The 26,610-nt window shown below is 39.6% G+C and overlaps 1 protein-coding gene across 1 annotated transcript; it reads right to left on the bottom strand.

Annotated features, from left to right (window-relative positions):
• Nucleotides 1-1,129: 1,129 nt before the first annotated feature.
• Nucleotides 1,130-23,783, bottom strand: LOC142380712 (tumor necrosis factor receptor superfamily member 11B-like). The gene is made up of 6 exons (XM_075466611.1): nt 23,598-23,783; nt 15,455-15,682; nt 14,755-14,899; nt 5,725-5,940; nt 3,878-4,102; nt 1,130-3,499 (listed from the first exon to the last, which is right to left on the bottom strand). The coding sequence occupies exons 1-6, from the start codon at nt 23,778-23,780 to the stop codon at nt 3,105-3,107; spliced, it is 1,392 nt and encodes a 463-aa protein (XP_075322726.1). The 5' UTR covers nt 23,781-23,783; the 3' UTR covers nt 1,130-3,104.
• Between the last annotated feature and the right edge of the window lie 2,827 nt (nt 23,784-26,610).

The following is a 26,610-nucleotide window of genomic DNA, read 5'->3' as shown; positions in this document are numbered from 1 at the left end:
ATGTTCTGGAGGTGGATCAGTTTCAGCCTGCCTCTGCCTCACAGGCAGAGCAGGAGAAGTTACTCACATTGTGCCCAGTGAGATCCTTGAGGGCTTATCTGGCCCTTACACAGCCACTGAGGAGAGCTCACTCCCAACTTTTTGTCTGCTATGGGGCAGCAAAAAGGGGGTTGCCTCTTTCAAAGCAAAGGCTGTCCCATTGGCTAGTAGAGGTTATTTCCCATGCCTATAAGGCACAGGGGATGCAAGCCCCTCCTGGTATAAGAGCTCATTCTACCAGAAGTATGGCAACGTCCTGGGCTGCCCTCAGGGGAGTACCAGCAGACGATATCTGTGCAGCGGCCTCATGGTCTACGCCATGCACTTTTACTAGGTTTTATAGGGTGGATGTAACTCGCCCAGCTTCGGTCGGCGACGCCGCCCTCATGTCCGTGACCGAGCGAGGTTTTAATAATTAGCTTTTATGTTCCTCGCGACCATTTTGGTATTTGTCATCCCTTTTTAAGACTGTAGTGACGGTCAGAGTGAGGTCGAAACAGATCGTAAGTTACAGATGTAACTACGGATCTGTGAGACCGAGGGATGACCGTCACTATCTTTTGTCGCTCGGAACAGCCTGAGGCGCTCAAGGTAGGAGACTGAACCGGGAGCAATCCCTGCTATTTATTAACGCAGGTCGTTCTGCTTCCGGAGGTCACGGGCGTGACTTTTTTGACATATGGTTTCGGTGATAGGCAGAACGAAGGTGATCATTCCTTTTTAAGACCGTAGTGACGGTCATCCCTCGGTCTCACAGATCCGTAGTTACATCTGTAACTTACGTTTCTTGGAGTTTCAGTTGTAGAAATGTTGGTGGAGTCATACTTAAAGGTTTTCTTAAGACAACTCCCAACGCTGTGAGTATGTTCTATTAAAAAAATATCATTAATATAAAAACTTGCCGTGGCAGGTTCTGAGAATCTTATTTGTAGCCTACCTATAAGTGATCTATAAGGACGATTTCCTCCTTTGTAAAAACAAATTAGGATTTAGTCAGGCATATATATCATATATCTCCAGTGGAATGAAACAAAATCTTTTTTCGCTCTTTCAAAGGCCAGCAGAAAAGTGAAAAGTCAACCACTGTCTGTTCATTGCTTATTTATGTTGAAACAATGCATTTTCACAAACAGAATTTAGTCCGATTATTTGTCATCTTCACAACTTAGTCACATAAGCTTTAAAAAGTGGACCAGTCAGGCAAATATACAATACAGATCATACATTTATAGTATAAAAGTGATAAGACAAAATATAAAAAATATCACTTCATGAACTTGCAGCATTTGGAATCCAGTATTTCTGATAAAAGTAATAAACACAAGCTTTTACATGTTCAGGAAGTAAAAATTACATTTTAAATAAAAACAATTGCACTCCTTTGTACATTCATATAACTGTGAAAAAAAAAAAATTCAAACGAGCTTTACTAATCAGCAGTCCAGAACAAACAACCCAACAAAGGACAGCCGAGGAAAATAAATGTATTTCATTATGAAATCGAATCCTTGCTCTCAAACAGCGAGAAAGCACAAATAATAAAAACACAGAATCTGCCAGCCCATTTTCCATAAAACAGTGTGCTATTTACATATTAAATAGAATTCCATTTTTCACAGACTCCGGTCAAAAGGTTTCCAGGAAAACAGATGTGTGAAGACACCATGTGTGTGACATTTTTTTTTTCTTTTCAGGCTTATCAGATAAATCACGGCACAAAGATATTGTAGACTCATAAGGAATGATATTCCTTTAGCATCATTTGTTATGTAACTGAATAAAAAAGTTCTAATTTAGAGTGAGGTTAAATCACAGAGGCAAAGAGGGGTTTACCGTTCCAATTTGTCTTCTATGTTCTAGTTACAGTGACCTAAAAAGGAAATCATTCAGATTTCTCTGTTCAGAGACTTCAGATTTTATGTGTCAGGCCATAATGAGGAAACTCATCTGATTCTTACAAGGTCTTAAAATGAGGTAAATACAACCTCAGATCACCAACAACAAATGGAATGTTTCACTGTGTTTTTATTAATAAACAAAAACTCAGCAAAAATGCAGAAGTAGTGTCGTTTGTAGAACCACCTGTGGCAGAATTAACTGGAAGTAATAATTTTCTGTATGACATCCTCAGTCTCTGAAGTGATTCATCGTTGGTCGACTCTTCTTTAAAATGTAGATTCAGTTCATTGAGGTTTTGTAGGGATTTGTTTCTGCAAAGCTCTCATAAGTGCCCACACAACATTATAATAAGGTTGAGGTCTGGACTGGGCCACTGAAACACCATAAGCTTAAGCTGTGCTGACATGTTCTTTTTGGAGAGGAGTTTTTCTGCAGGTCTTCCTTGAAAAAGAGATTATCGGGACTAACCTGCATAAATATGGGCTAAATAAAAATATAGAAATGTCCAAACAAGCCATATTTGTTCAGTCTTTTTCTAATTCTATTGTCATGAACTTTAATCTTTAACATGCTAACTGAACTGACGCAGACTTAAATCTATTGAGACATTCACTCCTGTCAGGACTGGTAATTGTCTTCAGTATTTTCTACTTGTAAATAATCTCACTCTTGAATGATGGATAACCCTTCCAAGATTGATGGGCAGCAACTATTGCTTCTATAAGATCTATCCCCCTTAATGCATTGGATCAGAAAATAACAAAAAAAACTGCTTTTATAGAGGCGATGTAATTGATTAGCAGCATCTGGCTGAAGGGGTGTACCTGATTTTGGTCTACTTTTAGTTGAATTAGGACACCATGTAATATGCCATTTGTTGTTGTTCATCTGAGGTTGTATTTCACTAATAAAGACCAATTGATTTTTTTGTTATTATTCCCCAATACATAAGATCACACAAATGAAAGAGTCTATCCTTTCTTTTTGACATAACTGTATACAAGAACAAAATGCCTATTTGTTATATGATTATTTGCACCGTCTGCTATTTTGTCTCATAAACTGTCCGACTGTGTGTATGTATTTTGGGGTTTTCTAATTGACAATGCATTAGTGTTTGGTTATTCTGTAGACTGCATAAATCCTTGTTGACACTCCTCAATACCTCATTCATTTAATGGCTTATGAGCTTTAAAACACGACTCATCCTTCAGCATGCTGTCAAACATCTTCTCATACATCTTAGGTGCCAAGGTGGTTCCTATGATGCGGTTGATCTTCTTGAGGCCTTTCAGCAGATAGCGTGGTGCTCCCTGACTGCGCAGCACCCTCAGACTCTGAGAAAGACCTTTTGCTAGATCCAGGTTGTAGTTTGCCGTTTTCCAGAGGTGTAGAATCTGCAAGATATACTGCCTGGACGGGCAGGTTGAAACAATGGCCTGAACATCCTCGTCCTGAACTTTTATCCCCGGCAGGCTGTTCGTTACCTTCATGAGGTCGGCAAGTGTTAGGTTTTTTAGGTTGTTGCAGCGGGAGACCTTTCTCTCACAGTGGTTCACACCTGTAGATTCACAATGCTAATATCAATATACATATAGGCAAAAAGGAACTAAAAGCCAAACTTAAATGAATCAAGTCAAGCCAACTACTTTATTCATATATCACATTTAAAAACAGCTGAGGATAAGCAAAGTGCTTCACAGAATGAAAATGCAACAGCGATAAAAACAAATAATGCAATGAAAGGAAATGTTATTAAAAACTGATGCAAGTGGGAGCAGATACAAAAATAAGAGCACGAGGCCTAACAAAGAACCTTGAGGAACACCACTGGTGAGTGGGGCCTTTTCAGAGGCGTAGCTACCCAGGTGGTCTGAGAAACTTCTGTTTGATAAGTAGGGCTGAAATTAAAGCATCCATATATGTCCCTAATCCATACCTTGTATGATGCCATACAGCTTGCCCTGGTCCTTGTTTTGCTCTTTCCACAGTCGCAGCAACTGCAGGACTTGCTGCTGTGGAGAGCAGGCCCTCTTCAGCCTCTCCAGGCTCTTACGATCCACCCTCTGACCAGGAAGACTCTCTAGCAGTCGTTCCAGGGACACCGAGGACAGTCGCAGTGAGGCTAATGACTGAAAGACTGCCTCCTCACAAAGAGTCACATCTGAAAGGAGACAGAAAATGCTTGAAGAAAAGCTTTAGCTGCTATTTTTGAGACAGCTTAATACATAAAGGAAAAAGATAATTTCCATTTATGAATAAATGCTTTTTTTCTTTTTTTTTCCTCAATAGACCGCAACCACAATAAACTCAATGTACTAAGTACGTCTGCAGATCCAGGCTAACTTGCTGTGGTGAGACCAGTGGGAAGTGGTGGCAGATTGTATTAGCGAGCCTTTAACAAGATATCTTTGTTTAACTGACAGTCCTCAGTCTGCTGACACAAAGACAAGTGTTTAACTGTGTTTTCATGTTAGTTAGTTTGCACATGTTTGGATTAGTTTGTATGTGTGTGTGTGTGAGTGTGTGTATGTGTGACTAATGTTTGACATTAATGTGACTAGCCAAGCTAAACTGCACAAAAAAAGCAGATTTTTTTTCAGGTTTTTTTTTTTTTTTGATGCCGCAAAAGTTTCCTGTTCCTCCCTTATAAGGCAAAGGTATTTCTTCAAAGAGCAGGGTATTTTACAGCAAAATTTGAGAATTGGGAAACATTAGATGTTCCTGCTGTCACAAAGGATATTCCAAGTTTATATAAGCAGGGCAGTCAAATTATGTGAAATGTTTTACATGAAATTGCAAATGTCATGCAGCCATAAAGTCTTTTTTCTGCCATTTTACTGACTGAGTTGCAAAAAAATGATAGACATGCCTAAATGTTCAATAAGAAGGTTTTAAAAAATGCATTTTTGTGGCAGAGTTTAATTTGAAGAAGACATTTGGCTTTTTTCTCTGATGTGTGGATGATGCAACTGTGGCTTGATTTATAACTGACATAGATATCCTCGTGGTTTATCCAAGTTACATAACAGCTTTGGGAATCCCAATGCTCTCAGTTTCACATATTTGTTAATAAACTGCTAAACTGATCCAGGGTTTTCTGCAGACAGTTTGTGGTTGTGTACTTCACAGAAGGACAATTTGTGAATGAATGCTTGAGGAAAGCATCACCCTCCCTCAGGGTCAACAGATTTGTGTATTTTATTGGAAGTGTGGTACTCATTGTGCTTGAGTGTGCCAAGGTCTGCACATCTGTATGTGTGGTTTCTCAGGCTCTGAGAATTAAGTGTCATATTTGAGGCTTTCGCTCTCATATTATGTTTCAGCATCTTTCATAGTTAAAATGTGAGTAACAAAGCCGAACCAGCTAACTTTGTGTTTGACTCAGTTTCCTCTATTATTGTGTTTGAGGATGTGACAGTTAAAGGGGTAATTGATCCATTATGGGTCATTTTGAAAGCAGCTCCATAAACATCCCATTCAACCCCTGGCTTTTCTTTCTTTTGTTGGTTTTAAGATATGCAGGAATTTGGAAAAGAATGGAATCTGGACGATGAACCTGACCAAGGAAATCCCCTGCCTTCAAGAATGAAAATGACCACAAGTCTGAAATAATTCAGTTCTGAGTGATTTTAAGTTGTTGACAATTGTGGTTTACTCAAAGCACTGTTGAATGTACTGTATGTGTGTGGTGCTGGATGTAAACAGTACAAATGATTTGTACCCTGATCCCAGACTACATAGAACCAAAGCCTTATGATTCCAGCAGATTGTCTGTGTTCTCACCAGTATGGCACAAAGTGTGATGCTGAGAGCACTCCAGTGTTGCCTTCTTGTCCTGGGAGCCACAGAGGCTGTCTGAAGTGGCTGTGCCCCATCTCAATGTCTTCAGACCTAAATCTGAGCAGTTTTTGTGCGGCTGACATGGCTCGGTGGAGGAACCGTCGGTGGAGAAATAACCATCAGGACAGCGCTCGCACACAGTGTCACTCACTGGCGTGCCTGAAAGACATCCACAAAAGATCCTTGTCATGATTTAAAACTGACAGAGCTGACAGAGTAAGTTATTACCTTTAAAGAGAAAAGCTGATGGTTTTTGATATCGATACGTTTCATCTGAAATACCTCAGCAGGTTTCAGTGTGTGAACATGACCCAACTCATGAATTTTATGAATTACGATGATGTGATTCTGAGAACTACAACCACAGTGACACATGACAACTCATCAGGACAGATGACTGTATGCATTCCTTACTTCTGACTCACTCACTATGCCCACTTAGTTTCTATATGTTTTACTATATCCTGCACTGTTACTATGACAGCATGTGACTTACACTATAGCCCCAGGATTCATCTGATGACTTTTTAGATTGACAGGAAAATCAGTATTCAGTGTGCTTTCTTTTTCATGAAAAAAATGTTATAAGTAATATTTACATCTTGGGGCAATTCAAAAAACAGAAATGATTTATTTCACCCCTCATTACAGATAACAACTGATAATATTACAGTAAACCCTGTCAGCCTCTGGTTTTAACAGAAGCACGCATGACAACCCATGTAGTGGAACTATTGTGTAATCACATCCTCATTTTATTTTTATGACTGAAGCATAGAAGTGAAAGTGCGTGGGATGACGCTAAACTTCTATCAGATGTAACCTTCTGATCAGTTTCCCGCTATCATGGCACAGTGTGTGCTTTTTTTTCAACAGATAACATAAAAACATGAAACCACCAGCGGATATGCATACAGCAAACGTTTCCTTCATCTATGATGACAAAGCACATACAGTAAAAACTTGAATGTCTCAGATCATCTCATGAGAGATGCTGACATTACTTAATTTTTCTCAGAATTTCTAATGTGTCAAATCAGCATGTTAGTTCTTTAATAAATTCAACATGGAAATTAGACATAATATAATAGATATACTGTCTATAAGTCTGGGTGTATGATATTTTTTTTGTTGATTTTTCTCAAATGTTTCCAGTGATTGGCACTCCAGTGCAATCTGTGCTTTTCTTTTCTTCTATATTCTTGACCATCTTTACCAACTAAGGTAAATTGGCTAGACATGCATTTAGGTGAGAAAAAATAATCTAATATTAAGAGCAGCTCAAATGCAAATTTGATTTCATGTGTGTGCCCACAATAATTGAGAAATGTACGACGTATGGTTATTTTTCATGAAAAATTGCTAAAAAAATCCCTTCTTTTAACCCCTCAATTGTGAAGATTTGTTGTATTTGAGGCATCAATAATTTCCAAAAACAATGTCAAATTTTGATCCTTATGAACACAGGACAGTTTTGCACTTGGCCTCAGTCCATTTGAAATGAGAAAACAATAGTATTTTTGGATTATGTTCGTGAATGGCTTCTTCTTTGCAAGGTAGAGCTTCATCCTGTTTCTCACAGTGGACTGTGTTCACAGACAATGACTGCTGGAAGTGTTCCTGAGCCCATGCAGTAATTCCAATTATATAATTGTGTTTTATGTCCTTGTGAACATGACACATTAGCTTGTGATATGTCTATAGGTTCTTAGTATTATGACATCATGCACTGCAGACGATTAAATATTTGAAGTCAAATTTCATGAAAGGAACACTATTCTGACATTGTTTCACAATTTGTGGACACAGTTCTTTTAAGATTGCTGAACCCCTGCTCATCTTAACTTCTGAGAGACTCAGCCTCCCTAAAGTGCTTGTTTTTACACCCAATCATGTTACTGAACTGTTGCCAGTTAACCCTAATTACTTGCAACCTGTTCCAGCCTGCTGTGGCCTCCATCCCAGTCCTTTTGAGCTGTCAAATTCAAGATAAGCTGATATATTTTTGTGAAATAGTAAAATGTTTCACATTCAACATCTGATACATTTTTATATCTTCTATTTTGAAAGATATATTGGTTTAATTTGACCAAACCATTTTTTACAAAGCTTTTTTGTCATTTTGGTTTGTAGCTTGTAAAAAGTCCAAAATGATTTGCAGGGATTCTGTCATTCATTGGTTGTTGTTTTTTTTTTTTTCTTTGCAGTTAATCAATACAGCAATGACAAGGGATACTCAGCTATAAATACTCAAAACCTCCCATTGAAAGAGCGACCAATAAACATGCAAGTTGGGAGATCAAAGTGAAGGGAATGAAGTCATGAACAGCATGGGTTTTTGGGAGACTGAGCTATTATTCTTTGGTTTGACGGTCTAAACCACAATTTGAGGAATTACATAATAAGTCCCTCAGCTTCAAGGGGGCAAGGGGGAATCCCCTGAGCTGCTGTCTCATGTCTATTGAACTTCACACTCACACACAGCATGAACATCACACTCTCAAATCCAGCTGTAGATCCATTAGAGGGCTTTGTGGAAAATGTTGTCTCATTTCTGAGTACTATCAGGACCACAGGGGTCATGTGATAACCATAGTCATTGGAAAATGCTGTTTCATCCTTGTGGTGGTTGGATCCTAGTCTCAGATAAAAGAGGAATTCATAAAAAGTGCTGTACCAGTCTGTGCTGGGGTTCAAACAGAAATACCAGATACTGCTTACAAAGTTGAATATTGAAATTCAGCATCAGTCTCTGTCTATGTTGCCAACAGTCACTGGTGACACGGAAAACATAGAATCTTTTAAATTAATTGGTTTACAGATCCATCCATCATGACGACGTGTCAGTCAGTAGTGACTACAGATACTCAAAAATTATGATGAAAATTAAGGGAAAACCTTTGATTCCTGACTTGACAGACAGCTAATAAGAAAATACATATTGCAACTCAGTGTGGTCTGTTACAACCACAATATCATTTTACTTTTGATAAAGAATATAGTTTGGTATGCACTAAATTAGTACTTGCTTTGGAAGGGCTTAACAGGATCATTCTGAAAGGCTGAGCAGGATCTCATATTTCCAAACAGAGATCTTTATGATAGACAAGATATTAACTATCATAAGTCTAACTTCTGTGAAATCTAGGAGGAAGCTCAACTTCAGAAATTCAGAGGAAAAGTGGCCATTTATTGAGGTAAACAAAGGTTGTTTGGTTCCTCTTTAACTAGTAAAGTTATAAGATAAGCATAACATACATACGTGAAAGGAACAAGTCACAAAGCACTTAACAATTGAAAATGTCACGTTATCCTGTGTTACTAATTTTAGAACAAATTACGCCCAAAGATGACTTGGCAAAATAATGACCAAAAAAAATCCCCCTGCATTGAGTGATCTTTAACATGAAACATCTACTACATTAATCTTACAGACAGGAACCCATACTATGTTTAACATAATGAGGAACAGCATTTAAAAGGAATTAGGAGAAACAATGCAAAATGCTACTCACATGATACTGCACTTTAATTTAGCTTGAAGCTTATCAACTTCAGTGACTTAAAGGGGAACTCCGGGGCATTTGAAGCGCATTTCCATTGCTAGAGGTTGTCAAATACTGATGGTAGGACACAGAGAGGTGCAAATCTGCGCTCCCTGTGTGGAGATCGCGCTGTTCGCACAGCGTGTCATGCGAGGCTAATACGTGGTGGCTAAGGGGCAACTGCTAACACTTCCACGTAAAACAACAACTTGCACACAGCAGAAACGTCACACCACTTTATAAACCATCCGACAATAAAGTCACAAGCCTTACCATCAAAACCATATGCATGGTTCTCACATTACTGGCATGGGGACGTTACAAAACAACTTTATAAACAGCATGTAACTCACCGGCTGGTTGTAGGCTCGCGCATGTGAAAGCCCAAAAGAGTTGATGGACGATAATCCCATATACAAAACAATTATCTTCTCTAGAAAAACTGCGTTCAACTATTTAAAACATTACAACAATACATGCCCAGTAATATTGGGCATGTTGTTGCTGTGTGCAAGTTGTTGTTTTACGTGGAAGGGTTAGCAGTTGCCCCTTAGCCACCACGTATTAGCCTCGCATGACACGCTGTGCAAACAGCGTGATCTCCACACAGGGAGCGCAGATTTGCACCTCTCTGTGTCCTACTATCAGTATTTGACAACCTCTAGCAATGGAAACGCGCTTCAAATGCCCCGGAGTTCCCCTTTAAGGAATGGAAACACGTTGAGGAACTTGGTTTTAAACAACCAGGTCTATCTATGCCTCAAATTTAGAGATATAGTTGTATAAGAGTTTTCTACATTTAAAAAAATTATTATGGTCATTCATAACATACACTGGTTAGTGCACACTGGGAATGAAATTGCGATGCATTCACTTGCCATTGGACTAGCTTAACATGATAAATCCAAAATGAATGTCCATATATAAAGGGGTATAATGATTATTGTGTGTTCAACAGTCTGATGGCTTGGGGAATTAAACTATTGCAGAACCTTACTGTTCTTGTTTTGGTACTGCAGAAGCTCATCCCAGAGGATAGCATGGGGAAAAACTGATGTTGGGGCTGTGTGGAGTCTGATTATGTTGTGGGCTCTGCTGAGACAGTGTTTGTGTGCGAAGTGCTGGATGGATGGGAGAGAAGTCCCAATAATTTTCTCTGCCGTCCTCACCACCCTCTGCAGTGACTTCCTATCTGAGGCCCTGGAGCTGCCAAACCAGGTAGAGATTCAGCTGGTTAGCACGTTCTCTATGGTGTCTCAAAAAAGCGTGGTAGGATGGGAGGAGACAACTGTGCTCTCCTCATCCGGCACAGGAAGTGCAACCGCTGCTAAGCCCGTTTGACCAGTGATGAGGTGTGTAGTGACCAGTCCAGACTTTCGGTTATATGCACCCTTAGAAATTTGGGGGATGAGTAGAAGTCAATGATAATTTCCCTGGTCTTCCAAATATTTAGGACCACATTGATCTCCCAGCACCAATCCCCCAGTAACTTCGCCTCCTCTCTCTAGAACTGGTAATGTTGTCCCGAATGAGACCAACCACTGTTGTATCATCTGCACAGTTTATTATGTGGTCTGAGGCGGATGCAGCGCAGCAGTCATGTGTCAGCAGTGGACTCAGAACACATCCTCCTAGGGACCTAACGGAGAGAGATGGAGCTGGAGATGCTGTTTCCCACCCTCACTGACTGTGGTCTGTTGGTGAGGAGGTCCAGCAGCTAGTTGCACATAGGATGCTGATACCCAGGGGGCTGAGTTTGCTTACCAGCTGCTGGGGAATTATGATTAAATGTTGAACTGAAATCAACCAGCAGCATTTGTACATGTGTGTTTTTGTCCTCCATGTGTGCCAGGCTCAAGTGTAGAGCAGAGTAGATGGCGCCCTCTGTTGACCGGTTTGGCCAGTAAGCAAACGGATATGGGTTGAATATGGGGTAGTGTGGAGATGACATGGTCCTTCACCAGCCTCTTGAAGCCCTTCATCATCATGGTAGTCAGTGCAACAAGACAGTAGTCATTAAAGCATGTGATGGTGGATTTTTTTGGGCACTAGAATGATGTTGGCAGACTAAAACATGATGGAACCACAGCCTGCTCTAGCGAGGTGTTGAAGATGGCTGTAAGCACTGGTCATCTGGTCAGCACACTCCCTGAGTACTCATTCTGGAATGTTATCGGGGCCTGTTGCCTTGCGTTAATTCACTTTCCTCAGTGTCTAACGGACCTCAGACACATTGAGATTCAGCACTGCTTCACCAGGGAGGGGGTTGGCTTTTGTTGAAGGGGTGTTGGTGTTTGTTCCACACAGTGGAGGAGCAGCCTTGTGATCCCTTATTGCCTGGATCGTCTGCCACATGCACCTGATGTTACTGGGGTAATGGAATCTTCCCAGCATGTGCACACTTTGCTATCCTAATAGCACGGTTGAGGTTGACTCTAGCTGTTCTAAGCACAAACTCATCATTCGACTTGATCAGCGTTCCCCACTTTTAGTCTTTCCCGTACCTCTTGCGTCATCTATGGCTTCTCATTGGCCCTGGAGATGTAATTTGTGATACAGAGGCGTGCTGATTGTCTGTAGCAGCAGCTTTGAACATTTCCCATTCTATGTACTCAAAACAGTCCTGTACAGCTCCTATTGCCCCCCCAGGCCAAACCCTCACCTGGGCAGGGGCCTGTATGCAGGTATTAGCATTAACCCAACTTTGGATTGACTACAAGAAAGCCTACGACTCAATGCTGCCCACATAGATACTTGAATGCTTGGAACTCTACAACATCAACAGGATTCTAAGAGCCTTTATCAAGAACTCAGTGGGACTGTGGAAGACAACCCTAGGGGCCAATTCCAAGTCAATTGCACAAGTTAAAATCAAGTGCAGTATCTACCAAGGATATGCTCTGTCCCTATTGCTGCTCTGTGTGGGCCTGAACCCTCTCAGCCAAATCATCAAAAAGAGTGGCTATGGATACATGTTTCGAAGTGGATATCAAAGAGAGGCAAGGTGATCACAACTGAAGGGGTTGAACTACCAGCAGCCATAGCAGACTTTTAGGACAGCTAAAAATACGTTGGGGTCACACCGGCAACCACGAAGAGGCCGCAAAGAAGTCAGAGACAACCAAGTACCTACAAAGAGTAAGGCAGATCCTGAAGAGTTAACTGAATGGAACGAGCAAAGTCGGAGTAATCAAAACATATGCCCTTCTCGTCATCAGATACTCTGCTGGTATAATAACCTGACCAAAGGAGAAGATAGAAGCCACTGACATCAAGACAAGAAAACTGCTCACAATGCATGGTGTGTTTCAACACAAGTCCAGCACCCTGAGAGTGTACACCAGAGATGTCAAAGTCCAATACACCGAGGGCCAAAAAACAAATTTGTTACAAGCCGAGGGCCAGACTGGTTCAATGTTTATTAAAACATATTGAAATGATTGCACATAGCCTATTGAACCAAGACCTAACACACTGTATATTATTTAATGATTAAATGAATAAAGCAATATTTTGTTATGGCTCTGTCAGTAACTTCAAGTGAAACCATTTTCAACAGGCAAACAGACAAAAATGAACTTCCTTCAAAGAAAAATTGCATGTCCTGTACATTAAATGAATAAAAGCTAATAATAATAATAAGCTAGCCTTGACAGCAGCCTGGCTTTGTGATTTGGCATATGTGAACATAGCCTGCCTGGACTTAAGGCCTCGTTTTAATTCTTCCACCTTCTGTAGCCTTTGTTCCATGTCCATATTCTTGTCTTTGTCTGTGTGTTTCTGAGACGTTTGATAGTGCCTTCTTAGATTATATTCTTTCATTAGAGCCAAACTTTCTCCACACAGAAGACACACAGGTTTGCCTTTTACCTCCGTGAACATGTACTCTGCCTCCCACCTGGTTTGAAACCCCCTGTTCTCAGCGTCCACCTTACGTTTAGCCATTTTTGAGGAGAGGGGTAGCTTAAAGTTGATCTCTGCTCTGACTGCTGATGAATAATGAAGCCGCTTGTGCGCGCTGCAGTGACTTCACGGGCTACCGTTGCATTGTGGGGAATGTAGTGTTGGTGCGTGCAAAACACCAGCGGGCGGCTGTGGCCTGCGGGCCGTTTCTAATAGTAATTAAATATCATCCAGGGGGCCATAGATAATTAATTTGCGGGCCGGATCTGGCCTGCGGGCCTTGACTTTGACATATATGGTGCACACCAAGGTTGAGGGAGGGAGGGGCTATTGAGCATCAGAGCCATTATCCTGGATGGGACAACAACAATCCAGGAGTACATCAGGAAGATAGCCCCCAGTGATGAACTGCTAAGTGAGTCCCTCAGGCTTCTGAAACCCAGTGAGCAAGAAGAGTAAGAGGAGGAACCTCATGGAAGGATAAGCCCCTGCAGGCACTTACCATTGAAGAAGTGTCTGATATTGAGAAGTGTCTGAAAGACAGTATAGAGGTACTAATCATGGCAGTACAAAAATAAGTATTGCGCCACCAGACAGGACCGCAAGAGCAGACTGTGCTAGTTGCCTCTGAGAAAGTCCAGCACACAGTAGCACGGTGTAATATGGAGCCAGGTACGGCAGACATGGAACGTCATAACCAAGTAGCTGAAATAGTGTACTATTATAAGTGAAGTGACAATGTTATGGAAAATCACTGATGAAAGGAACGTTAAAAAATGTCTTATTCTCAAAATGGCAAACTACACACAAATTCTCATAGGTTAAAAACTTGTACATTTACAAAATTGAAATAATTTAAATAAACCCCAATTTGCCTCTCTTTTTTCATGTGTGTCAATTATTTCTGTGCCAGCATGTGGCCGAATAGAAGTTGGAGTAAATCACTTGCAGATGAAGTTGGCCACAACAGATCTCTGTGAGTTTCTAAGAAAAAATTTCTTTAAGAAAGTTGGTTCTGTGAAAGGAGACATGGGCATCTGGAACAGATCTGACTCATTGACTTTTAGAAAGAAGATGAAAGACAAAAAGGCTTCCTGCAATAAATCCGAAATCCTACTGTGAACATATAACTGATGTTTGTCTCAGTGCAACTGTTCATGACATGCCAGTGATTTAAAAGGGCAATAGAGGACAAAATTGAAGAAAGCATTAAATGTAAACACCAAATGTTTGGTCTTTAAAAACACTGAAAATTGATGCATACTGCATACATTTTTTCAATCTGAAAGATAATGCTAAACTAGTCTTTTGTCTTTTACTTACCAAAGTGAACTAGTGCTTTTTCTACAGTCTGCCTGTGTACTGACTCAATTCCTTTATTTAAGGAAAATATCACATTTTTAGGTATTTAATGCTTCAATGGATAAAGACAGTAACTGTGCCAGGATATGTAGGAATATAGAAAAAGAATACAATTTGTTACTTGGATTAATTCAACCAACAAATACCAATAAGAATCTCTTACCTAAAGCTGTCACTCCATAGCCAGATAGACAGGAACTGTGTGCAATACAGAACTCCACCACTAGGTGGAAACCTGGAGCACACTCACAGAGTTGGTCATGGGTGCTGTTGCAAAGCTGTCTCACTAACTGCCTTTCCTTGCACACCTAAACACATCAAACAAAGCACGCCATATGTGAGGTTATGATGTTGCCTGTACAGAGTCACATAAATTATTCACAACCACACAGTAATTTACAGTAATAAACAAAACATGGTGCATGCAACAAATAAGCTGTCTTGAATGAAAAGTGATAGAAGTGACAGACTATAAAAGCATCCCGAGGCAGACATGTTAACAATAGTGTGATGAAGAGGTGATTACATCATTTCTGTGGAGTGGCAAAGAGGAAAAAATAGAACCGGGAGGATCTTTCTACCACGATGAGCACACACAGACTTCCATTTTTAGGAACAATACATGTTATGCAGAGACTGGCTTAAAAAATGACAAATGTGTCAAAATGTAAACAAATAGTATGAGCTGAGGAAAATTCAGAAAGAAATCACATGAGTAGCTTTGAGGGTAAAAACACGAAGATGAAAAAAATCTGTTCAGTTAATTTTGAGCAGACACATCCAAAACCTGGTGTTTCTCATGAAAGAAAGTGTTACACGCCTGATATTAGGATGGCGTGCAAACCACTTGGCACCATACATACCGAGGTACAATACTGGCACGTGTCCCCCCAGTGCCAGTTCTCAGCAAAGTGCCTCACAGGACAGGGACTGCACACAGTGGGCGTGTCGGCGGTGCAGTGTTGTTTAACAGCTGTGCCAGGGGGGCACTGGTCACATAATAGGAGGTCAGATGTCACAGGGTCTCGATACTGGTACTTTGGTGGCACAGCTTGTTGCTGAAAGGCCCAGGATAGAGAAGCTGTGAAGAGCTGCAAGAGAAAGAAAGTCAGTTTGACAGTGACTCAACAGCAGTGTCAAAAGCCCCAATGAATCCTTGTGCAGAGCTCCCACTGGCAAGAAGTTTAAATGACTTTTTTTTCATATTTTGGAGCACTTTCAAACCTTAAGCTTCCAGTAAGAAAGAGTTGAAAGAAAGTTCAGCGGATTTCAGATGAAACTCCTTGTTGATGGGATTTGAAGTGTGCAGTTCAAAGAAAACCTCCAGCAAAAGTTGCATTGACAGGGATTTCTGCATTCTGAAATCTTCTTCATAAACAATACATTTTCAATCTTTTCATGTTTGTAGTAGTCACTATTGTCCCTTTATAATGCTTCAAATTGTGTTGATTATTTTGCCACATGCTGCGATCAAGATTCTCTCATGACTATTTAGTCAGAGTTAATTTATTACCCCCTAGCATCTTTTTTTTTAACTTTCTGTAAACTAACTACAGTCTCTAAAATATCTAAATGAGTTCATGATCAATAAACCACGCAAACATTCTGTACATACTAAATAACAATGAATGTCTGACACGGGATTAACTGCACAGCCCTGTGTTCTCTGAATTTACCCATAGTTTCTACCCTTGTCAGCAGCTTTGTAAGTTCTGCAGCTGCAAAGCATCTGATGTGATTCAAGGGTGATGTATTGCACTTTAATACTGCCCCAGAGCAAGAACAACTCCACACCCTTTCTCCCCTTACCCACTGAAAAAAAAAAACCTGTCCCTATTCATTCACAATAATGTGGCTGGCTGATCGTGAACCTCTGGGAAAGGCCTTTTTAGCTATTGCTTTATAAACAAGACCATGTAGTAAAGAGCTTTGGTCAGGTCTAAAAAATACGATTTCAGTTTGTGAGTGTGTTCCACGTGTAGCCATGCACCAGGACAAGGCCACACGAGGACCAGATGTCACACACCAGGCTTCTTATACTAAAGGGCCTCCAGCATTGGCTCTGTCGACTGTCCCAGGGCCAGGACACATCCTCGCTGCTTGGACAACTAAGTAACAATAGACCCTGCGTCCATTGCGTGTGTGTTTGTGCTTGTATGTGGTTCGAACCTTTTTTTTTGTTACGTGTGTGCATCTTCAAATTGAGTGAGTTCACACAAAAAACAACTAAAGAACATCTGTGCATGTGAGCCGAAGAGTGCGCAGGCGTAGGAATGTGTTTGTTGCGCGTGTGTGTCTGCATGTTTGTGGAGGTTCACGTCCAATTACTGTCTTCCTCAGTGTTGGTCTGCGTGCTCTGCGGCTACGGAACATAAAGAGAACTGTTGGAGGTTACTGGGCTTTCCCCATTTGCCACGAGAGTACAAAACACACTGTTCTACAGTTTACCCTACCACACACTATTGATGTCCTTACTGCATGTATGTATTTGTACTTGCAACCACAAAAACAATCTACAATGCAAACTAACATGAAACTAACATGAAACTAACATGAAACTAGCATGAAACTAAAGTCCCTTCGAAGAGCCAATTTGTTATTTTCAAGGTGCACTTTTATTGACTCTTGTATTACAAACTATTTGGCCAAAGAAATGGTTTAACCAGAAATGTATGTGTGTTCTTGGAGAAGATATTTTGCAGTGCAGCTGTCTTCCCCATCTGCCATATGTTTTCAAACATGCTCCTTGTGCTCCAAACTGCTTTCAGCTGCTATTCTGTGTTAGTGTTCTCTCTTAATTCATTACCATACATGTACTGTACATGTATTTGAGTGGTGAAAACAGTTTGTTTTTATTATCTGTTTCGAGTTCCCCTTAAAATGGTGGTCACTGAAAATGACAGTAAAAATAGATGAATGGGTTTCACACACCATAATAGAAACCTAGGTTTCAAACAGTCTGGCGAGCGCAGTGGTTTTCCCGGCAAAACCTATCGACCTCAGAACACAGCATTTGGGGGAAAGCTTTCATCTGCAACTGAGGAGTACCATGACTGCATTAGTTTGTTTGTAGTATGGGTGGCCCCATCAGGAATCAAACCCACAATCACAGCCTTACTCTTCAAATTAAGAACTGTATACATACTTTATTAAGCCATGAGACCACATCCAATCAGTTTAGAAACATCAGAAGGGTGGAGCATACTGATAGACTGACAGAGGGTCACCTGGGTTTTTGGCAAATCTGGATTTAGTTACACTAGATTTGGCTTAAATATTAGGTTCAAGCCAGGAGAAGTTCAGTGGTCGGGCTGTGTAATCTTAATGCAGAGACGGTAAGACTGAGTAAAGGGCTCAGGATTAATACATGGTAATTTGACCAGACTTCAACTGAAATATATAATACAAAGGAATGAAAAGCAATAATTCTTCACAGTGTTTAGGGTCGAAAATAAAACTACATGCATTTTCGGATATGTTTCTGATGATAAAACAAATAATAAAACCTGAAAATAAGCCATTTGAACTTCTTAAATATGCCTGATGGCAAAATGATTCAATGCTGCCACATTTGTCCATTCCACAATTTCCCTGTGTTATTTACTCATATCTTACACCAATTTCACACTCTATGGAACCTGCACTTAGAGGCCAGTGTTGCAGATTATTAAAAAAATAAATAAAAAATAGGTGAATAAATTCAAGGCTATCACACATCAAGCATGTGAGATAACAGATAACACAGATTCTGGCTGCAATTGGCTTCACGTTTGAGACCACATTTGAGAAAATCCGACAGATGTGTCACATATATCTAGTCTGAAATGATTATTTTTAAGGACTGCAATTTGTGCTTTTTTGCTTGAGAAATTTTTTTTGAGAAACATGCTGTTTCCAATTGCATATCAAAACCTGTAGAAAGTTTATTGTCAGATTGTCAGTATCTGTTTCCACTTTCCAAACCAACCAACATAGTAGCTATATGCCACTGAGAACAACAAAAAAGTCAACTTTTTAGGAGTCTGGAAGATGTCCCGTGGGGTGTGTTTTAATTGGTCCATTCACAACAACAAAAACAAAAAAAAAGATACTGAACTTTTCACCCTCCTTTTGATTTAGAAACCGCCATCTGACGGCATCATGGACGACGGCTGGAAACCCAAATTACACAGCAGCTGGGGCAAATGACAGCCATAATTATACTGTTAGCATCTTCAGAACAAAGGTTAGCGAGAGGCATATCCTACATGGAGCAAAGCCAGCTGAGAGGGAGAGATGGATGAAGATACAGAGGTTTGTAAAACCTCTTGAGCAAGCTGGGCAGGTGTTATGTCAATAATTGCAAGTGGTGACAACTGCACGTGACAGTGCTTGTTATAAAAATAGGCTCTCTAAGTTGTCCTCCCTCAGGTAATTACTGTGCAGTATTTATATAGTCTAAAGGCAGTTTGCTGTAAATATATGCCAGGAAATCCCATGTGAACTAAACTGAGCAAAGGCTCTGTATTTTCAAATGGAAAAGACAATATCAATGAATTATTCAAAAGAGAAAATGTTCTTTTTTATAGATGCTTTATTCTCGGATTTGACAAGCAACAGCACTAGTGTGTTTCACTCTGTAAGTGACGGTGATACACATGGTTATGCTGGATCTAGAAAAGGGACCACGCTGCCCACAACAACGCAAATCCAGACAGATGTTTACAGGCTGAGAGATGATGTTTAGTGAGCAAAGCTTCAGTTGTTCACAGTATGTTTATCCATCACTGTACTGATATAGGCTGAGCAGGAACACACGTAATGTATAAATCTGTCCGTTGGTTAGATTGAGCTTAAAAGACTCATGAAAGCTTTGTTTCTTCCGTGACTTATCAGATCACAGAGTTCTTTGCTGAATAATACTCTACGCAATGCAAAACACATTTTAGTGGAATAGTAACAGAGTCTAGACACCTGACAGAAAAAGCCTTTAAAGTATCACACATGCTTTGAGCTTGTCACAAAAACATTGCACACGTAGATAGTAAGTGTGTGCAGGGTTAATCAGTTTTACACATGGGGAAAAACTGTGTAAGAATATGAATGCAGGGAGCTCAACATCTTCTCATTGTAAGTTTTTTTTTTCTTTCTGTGTATATGACACTAAAAAGCAACTGGCAAAGGCACCTTGATAATGCAGAAAGTTGGAGTATAATCCCAGGCATATATGTTTACATTTGTTTTCTCTCTTTTTTTTTAAATTAATCCAAAATGACACTGTGAAACAATAAAGTTACACTACCTTGTTTCTCTAGGAGAAAAGTTGGGAGTGAAAGTTGCCCTGAAATTGGAGTATGCAAAGCAAGATGATAATCCATGTTTGGTTTGCCTTAGGTCAGTTTTAAAGCTATGATATGAGGAGAAAAGTCATCGGAGTCATGGCACAAAGGGGCCAAATCACACTACACCAGCTCATCCAGCAGGCACATGGATTCAGTTAACTGTAGAGCGCAGGTGGTCTGAGGGGGGATTCCAGCTCATAAGTTAGTGTGTGTATGTGTGTGTGTCTGTTAGTTCATGTGGATATGGAATCTGTCTTTTGTCATCCATATAGAAGCACAGAGGGACTTCTGGTCACAGAGCCATGCCACATCACAACATACTCGCTCCTGCTTCTCAAAGCAGGGGTGCTCGTATTTCGTTGCTAAAGCTCTTAAAGACTGAAGAGAATTATTGAGTTGTTAAGGTAAACGACCTCATCTTAAAGGTGGAGATTTATCAAGTTTAAGATCATATGATCAATGAGCTGAACTGGGATTTTCTCCAGCTATGCAAAACATTAAACTGTGACATTTTTTGGGGTTTGATTTAGTTTCTAAGATATCAATGACTTGTGGTGTTAGCTAGAAAAACAGACAAACAACTTGAATAAGCCTCATCAACTCCAAAAGCAATCAACAGATTAACCATGATGAAAATCTTTCTTAATAGCAATCCTGTTATTGGCCTGTAAAAGCAGGATGAGTGTATCATCATTTAGTCCAGAAATTCAGAGTAATGAGTCATTTCAAACAAAACATTTGACCCAAATAATGAAAGTCTGGAGTAGACTCCAGCAAATTTTATTCATATTCTTAAAGCAAAACTTCAAGAACTATTCTTTACTGTCCAAGTATAGACACTATAGATTTACAGTGAGATTGTACAGCCACCCAGCCTCCAGATGGACAACCACTGTACTAAACTTCCAAAGTGTTAACAAAGTACTTTTTAGGTTTCAAATGCAAGGATTTAACTTGAGATTGAGTGTTTCTATGATACAGCACTGTTACTTTTACTTAGATACATAATGCAAGCACTTCTGCTGCCTCTCTGCTAAATGATTAATGATAAATAAAAAAAAAAAAAAAAAAAAAAACAGTAGATGTATTTCTCTAAACTCCTCATACTTTTGGTGGCTTCACGGGTTGCCTGCTCAAATTCCAAGACAAATAAATCATGCTCTGCTTGTGCTCCACCACATCTAATGCCAGGTATAGTCACCAGAGAAATTTACATTGGATCAGTCTTGCTGTTTTCAATATGACATATAATAGTAAGATAAAAACATAGATGAGGGCTTGTGTGTGAGATTGACACTAATGCCTAATTTATATTGCTATGCATCCTCACTTTTTAATCTTTGGGTCTTGTAATCACTCCGTCTTACACATAATTACATACACACACAATTAGTTCATTACAATTGTACCACAATCATATATGTTCACAAACACACACACACACATACAGAGAGGTACGGACTTCTGCTATCAGCTCTACTGTTGATCGAAAAGGGGAAGTTAGCTGTGTGGAAAAAAACCTACCCGAGTGATTGTTGCTTTCTGTATAAAGTAGTACTTGTCCGTTTAAAGAAATGTTTATCCTGGACTTTCATACACACGTCCACTTATTTCTCCCTAACCCCTGTCCCACTCACTTCCTCACCCTCTCTTCATTGTTTGTCTTGGAAAAAAAACAAAACACAAATAAGAGGTGAATCCTTTTGATTGAGTGAGCGCCCAGTAACATCTGCACCCTGCATGTGAACTTGCTGCTATATTTTAGGGAAGTTGCTGTCAACGGCCACAACAGAGTTGAGCAGAGGAGCTGTAAAGATAAGAAAACACAGATAATAGATAACAGATAACAAAAGAGTTGTGTTACATTTAGTTCTGCATAGGGATTTAAGGTGGGATTATGGGATGGATAGTAAAGTAGATTAGATGAATGCCGGCTAACTGTCTGGATAGCCGTCTGGCTCACTTACAGCAAGCATTACGATACTATTGCACAATTTTGCTGTTTATAGCACACATAAAATCATGTGTCCACATCCAAATAGACAGACTGACAACATGAACTACTCCTCTGACATAAGGCAAGAGCAAAAAACTAAATGTGTTTTTAAGAAGACCATGAGCAATGAAAATGTGCAGTAACAGAGAGAGCACACAGGTGCAGGAGGTGCATTTATGCTGCACTTTTTAACCAAAGCAATGTTTTGAACACAAAATTGCAGTGTGTCACTGCAACATTAAATTACCTACTGACTGAGTGCTTGGACAGCTGACTCATTGGTTGGTTAAAAGGATGTTTATCTTTCTTTTCAAAAGACTGAAAGACTGCTTGATTAAGTGAAGGACAACATGTCAGGAACTGTAAGAGCAAAAGATTTGCCTGCTTTGAGACACACTGAGTCAGAAGAACTGATCTGCAATGAGGATATTACCATATTGCCATGGCAGAAAGTACATATGAACGCACATACATGCGTATTTGTGTGTCACTACCGTGTGCCTTGCACACAGTGAAGCAAGACATCATACAAACAGATTCAATAAATGACCATGCTTGCATGATGCAAAACACGTTCTCTGTCTTCATTGTTTTTTCTCACACCCAAAGACAAACACACACATGGGTGACAAGTAGAGATAGCAAAGTTTTGCAGTTACAGAGAATTATTTGTTTCTGCCCTGATACATATCAGCACATTAACATATGCAAAACCTGCAAAGGTTCCAATGCAGCACTCCATGCAAAACATACTAAAGAAAATAGCTGCTTTTATCCTGGAGGCTTTCACTTCAAAAGAACAAATTAGTGTCATCTCAGACAGTCTGCTGTAAACACAATCTGTAGGGCACTCAAACTGGGAGAGTAAAATAACGCTATAGTGAAGGCAATTGAATGTGAACCAAAGTAAACTATCATGCAGTGATGACAATGGTAGATCTTGCTTGAGGGTGTTCTAACTATTCATACCAGTTAACAAACAGGTGGGGGAAACACGACTTCCATTCATAACCAAAAGCAAACAAACCTCAAAACAAACAAAGCCATTTTGTATTTGAAAAGACGTGATAATTGATTAGAGATCTTGTTCTTGCAAGATATGTTTTATATAGGATAGGATGTGTCATGTCTGCATCATTTTACAGAAGCTCGAAACAAAATGCAGAAATAATCTGATAAAATTGCCACACAGATTATATTTAGAGCTGTGTAACTCATACGCACGGCTACTGAATAAGTGAAAAGGTCTGAATATAAACTATGATAACGCTCACATTATTATTACCGTTAAACACGAGCGAGCCTAATAATAACTTCATTACTCTACTTAAAGCACAAGTAATTACTGAGTTTAGAAGATGGGTGCGTACTGCGACGCACGGACAAATCACTGGTCCCCATAATAATCTGGACCACCAAAACTACCTGCATCAGTGAGAACAGCAAATGTGAGGCGATTATTTTCCTTTTCACTATTTTGTGTTTGATTGTCCCATATATGCGGACGACGGCGAGAACTGATTCCAGTGTAGGCTGGACACCCATTGCAGCGCAACAAAAATACGTTTCTTGCAAGAAACCGTCTAAAATAAACAATCTGATCATCAACAACTAAATGTAATTCCTTCTGTAAAAAGCCATGTGTGATCGTGCTGGCAGAGAAGCGCTGCAGAAAACCTGCTTACTCACCACTATTAGTTTCATGGCCGGGTTGGATTTCGCTATCCGTGTGCTCATCTCTTCTGCGTAAAAGTGAACTGCGGTGTGATGGGGTCTCCATAACAGATCCACTCTTATATGGCGCAGAGAGAAAGGTGCCCACCCACCTCTCTTCCCTCTCTCAGTCTCAGTCCTAAAAATAAGATGTTGCATCCTCAAGAGTTGCGTAGCGATTACGCAAAGTAGTGAATGAAGTGGGCGACATCTGAGGAAACAAAAGATCAAACTCTCCCCAAACGCCGAATTCAACGATCATCGAGCACGGATTCATTCATGAATTCAGGGAAATAGGCGCGACTTTTTAAGCAATCCTTACGCCAGCCTGAATAAGTGTCTATTGCACATGAGAAAAAAATCTGTGCAAACTAGAGTAACGTGAGTCTCCCTCATCAGACTGCCTGTTGCCCACGGAGAAGAAAGTAATAAAACTATAAGACTGTAAGATCATTTTGAATACTCGCAAAAAACTGTGTTTTTGGTACCTGTGTGCTTCTGTCTTATTTACGGCTGAAATCACGATGAAGTAAAACTACAGAGTAAAGTTTTTGTCATGTGCATATGATGTGTGCTCCATACTCCATATTCCACGATGAATCATTCATCTGTAACCCATCACGTGTGTCAAAACAGAAGAAAAGAGCTTTGAACAGAGTGAAAAAAGAAAAATGTTCCAATATAAATATTTTGAGTTCTGCTTTGACACCATGTAAATTCATTGATTGACAGCTGTTTATTTGGACCAACAGAAAAATAATTCAGTCAACATGGTTATGATTATTTAAACATCCAAAAAATAACTTGGGAATTTTCTCTCTGTGGGAATAAATCAGTGGGATGAATAAATAGTATGTCTCTCAGTCTCAACAGATTTTTTCTTTTAATATTTAACAAATGTATTAAATATTTAAATTTTATCGAGCAATCAACCAAGTTTCACCACTTTCATTTATTTAGTCAATAGCTAAAGTATTTCTTGTGAATCACAGCTGGAATTCTGTTAAAATTTGAGCCTCACAATGTGATATTAAAGCACAATATTTCAGGTAAAAGTCCCCTTCTTTAAAACTGATCTTGACTTGTGAAATTCATTTTAGTTGCTCATGCTTTGTTCTCCATTTTCTGTTCTTGCTTCATCCTGTTTGAGGACGCAGGGTCACTTGACACTATCACAGCTGTCATGGAGCTAGAGACAGGTTACATCTTGGGAAGGTTGCAGCTCCATCATAGGCCCAGCACAGAGACAATCACGAATTAATTTAGGTTTTAGGTTTGAAGAACGGTTGAAAGTTCTTTATAATGGAGCATCAAGAGAAGATTGAACAGGGCACAGGGAGAACATGAACTCCACACGACAAGTACCCAGCCAAGATTTAAGCTGGGAACCTTCATGCTGTAGGGGGACGATGCTAACCACCAATATACCTCTTCTGCTCATCTGACATTCATTAGCTTGTGACAGTCAGTAGACGGGGAGAGCAGAGATACAACCAAAGACCCAGGCTGTCAATGAACCAAGGTGGCTGTTGTAAGATCTCAGCCTTTGTAGCATGGGATGAGTGCTCAACCAAATGAGATGCAGGGAACCCCAATTTAACCTTTATTTAATCAGTAGATTAAAAACTTTTTTTCCCACAGGAAATAAAATAGTTTAACAGGTTTCAGACCTACAATACTTATGTATAACATTTACACACAGCTTAAAAGTGCATTGCAAAATGAAATTAAAAAAAGAAAACATTTTTCTTGTATAGTCACTTTTGTCAATGATCAAGCTGTACGGAGGCTATGAGAATTAGATGAAATAATGATCTAATAGTGTATGTCAAGCTATGTAAAAAATCTTCGAACAAATTTATTGTGGTCAGCCCCTTATGATTATTCTACGCAGAGAGAGCAGCATACATAAATATTTTTCACTATTGCACTATTGCCTCTGGGAATAGACACCAGCAATAAGACCTGAAATTGAGCCCTGAAAATCCCTTCCTATACTTTTTTTCTTGAAAGAAATTTTTCTTTGTTTTTCTTTGATTGGATAAATGACGGTAGCCTACAATTTGTTGTTCCGTTTCATTGTGAAATGTATTACTCTTACTGTTATGTGTATACATAAACTATACAACTTTTGTTTCTCTGGTCTAGAGGGAAACTTGATATGGAGGTATTTCTCCATAAAATATCTAAGCAGTTTCATTCTTTTAAAATCGATTTAAACTACATTAAGCTCCTTGCCTTGACTAGATATGCCTTGTCTGGCACGCTTGCAGTTTTAAGAAAGTAATCTGGAGCGGTCGTAAATGTAATGATTTCTTCCTTTACCCATTTTATGACTCTCCATCAAGTTTTTATGAGTCAGAATAGAAGGTTTTGCATATTGTTGCTGAGAGAGATTGATCACAAAAATCAATAGTCACACAACTCTACCTCATCTCTTACCTTGATGGAGGATATATTCATAGTTTGCTAAAAGACCTTAACATCAATCTACAATAGAGTATCACGATTTCCTCAAAATTGTTTTGTTTATGTGTGTATTTCCAGGTCAGCTCATGAGAATTGAGCAAATTCTATCTGCTATTCATTGCCTTAGATGAAGTTCTTGAATAATCTTGCAAATATACCACAAATGCCTAATGTCTTTATGCCTAATGTCTTTTGGCACAAAAATCTTTGCAATTATATTCAGTGAAAAAAAACAGTTAATTGCAAAGTAATAACACATAACATTATTCCATGCTTCCCATGACAGCTTCCTTTGTTCTCACTCAAGTTTGTGCTTCATACTTCTCTCTTACAAGAGCACAGGATATCAAACGTAGAATTCAGTACAGTTCTGTGGGCTACTCTTAGTTATTTTAGCGCTGTTCTTGGTTTTTGCTTTGCTCTGTTGTGGAAAAGACAGAAGTCAAAGTGACAAAGATCTGATTTGTGATGGAGTAAAACTAAGTGTTAAGATACATGTATATAAAACTGTCCAGCACAA

This window comes from Odontesthes bonariensis, chromosome 5, assembly GCF_027942865.1.
Source record: "Odontesthes bonariensis isolate fOdoBon6 chromosome 5, fOdoBon6.hap1, whole genome shotgun sequence".
Classification (NCBI taxonomy): domain Eukaryota; kingdom Metazoa; phylum Chordata; class Actinopteri; order Atheriniformes; family Atherinopsidae; genus Odontesthes; species Odontesthes bonariensis.
This window is presented reverse-complemented; position numbering and strand designations above follow the sequence as displayed.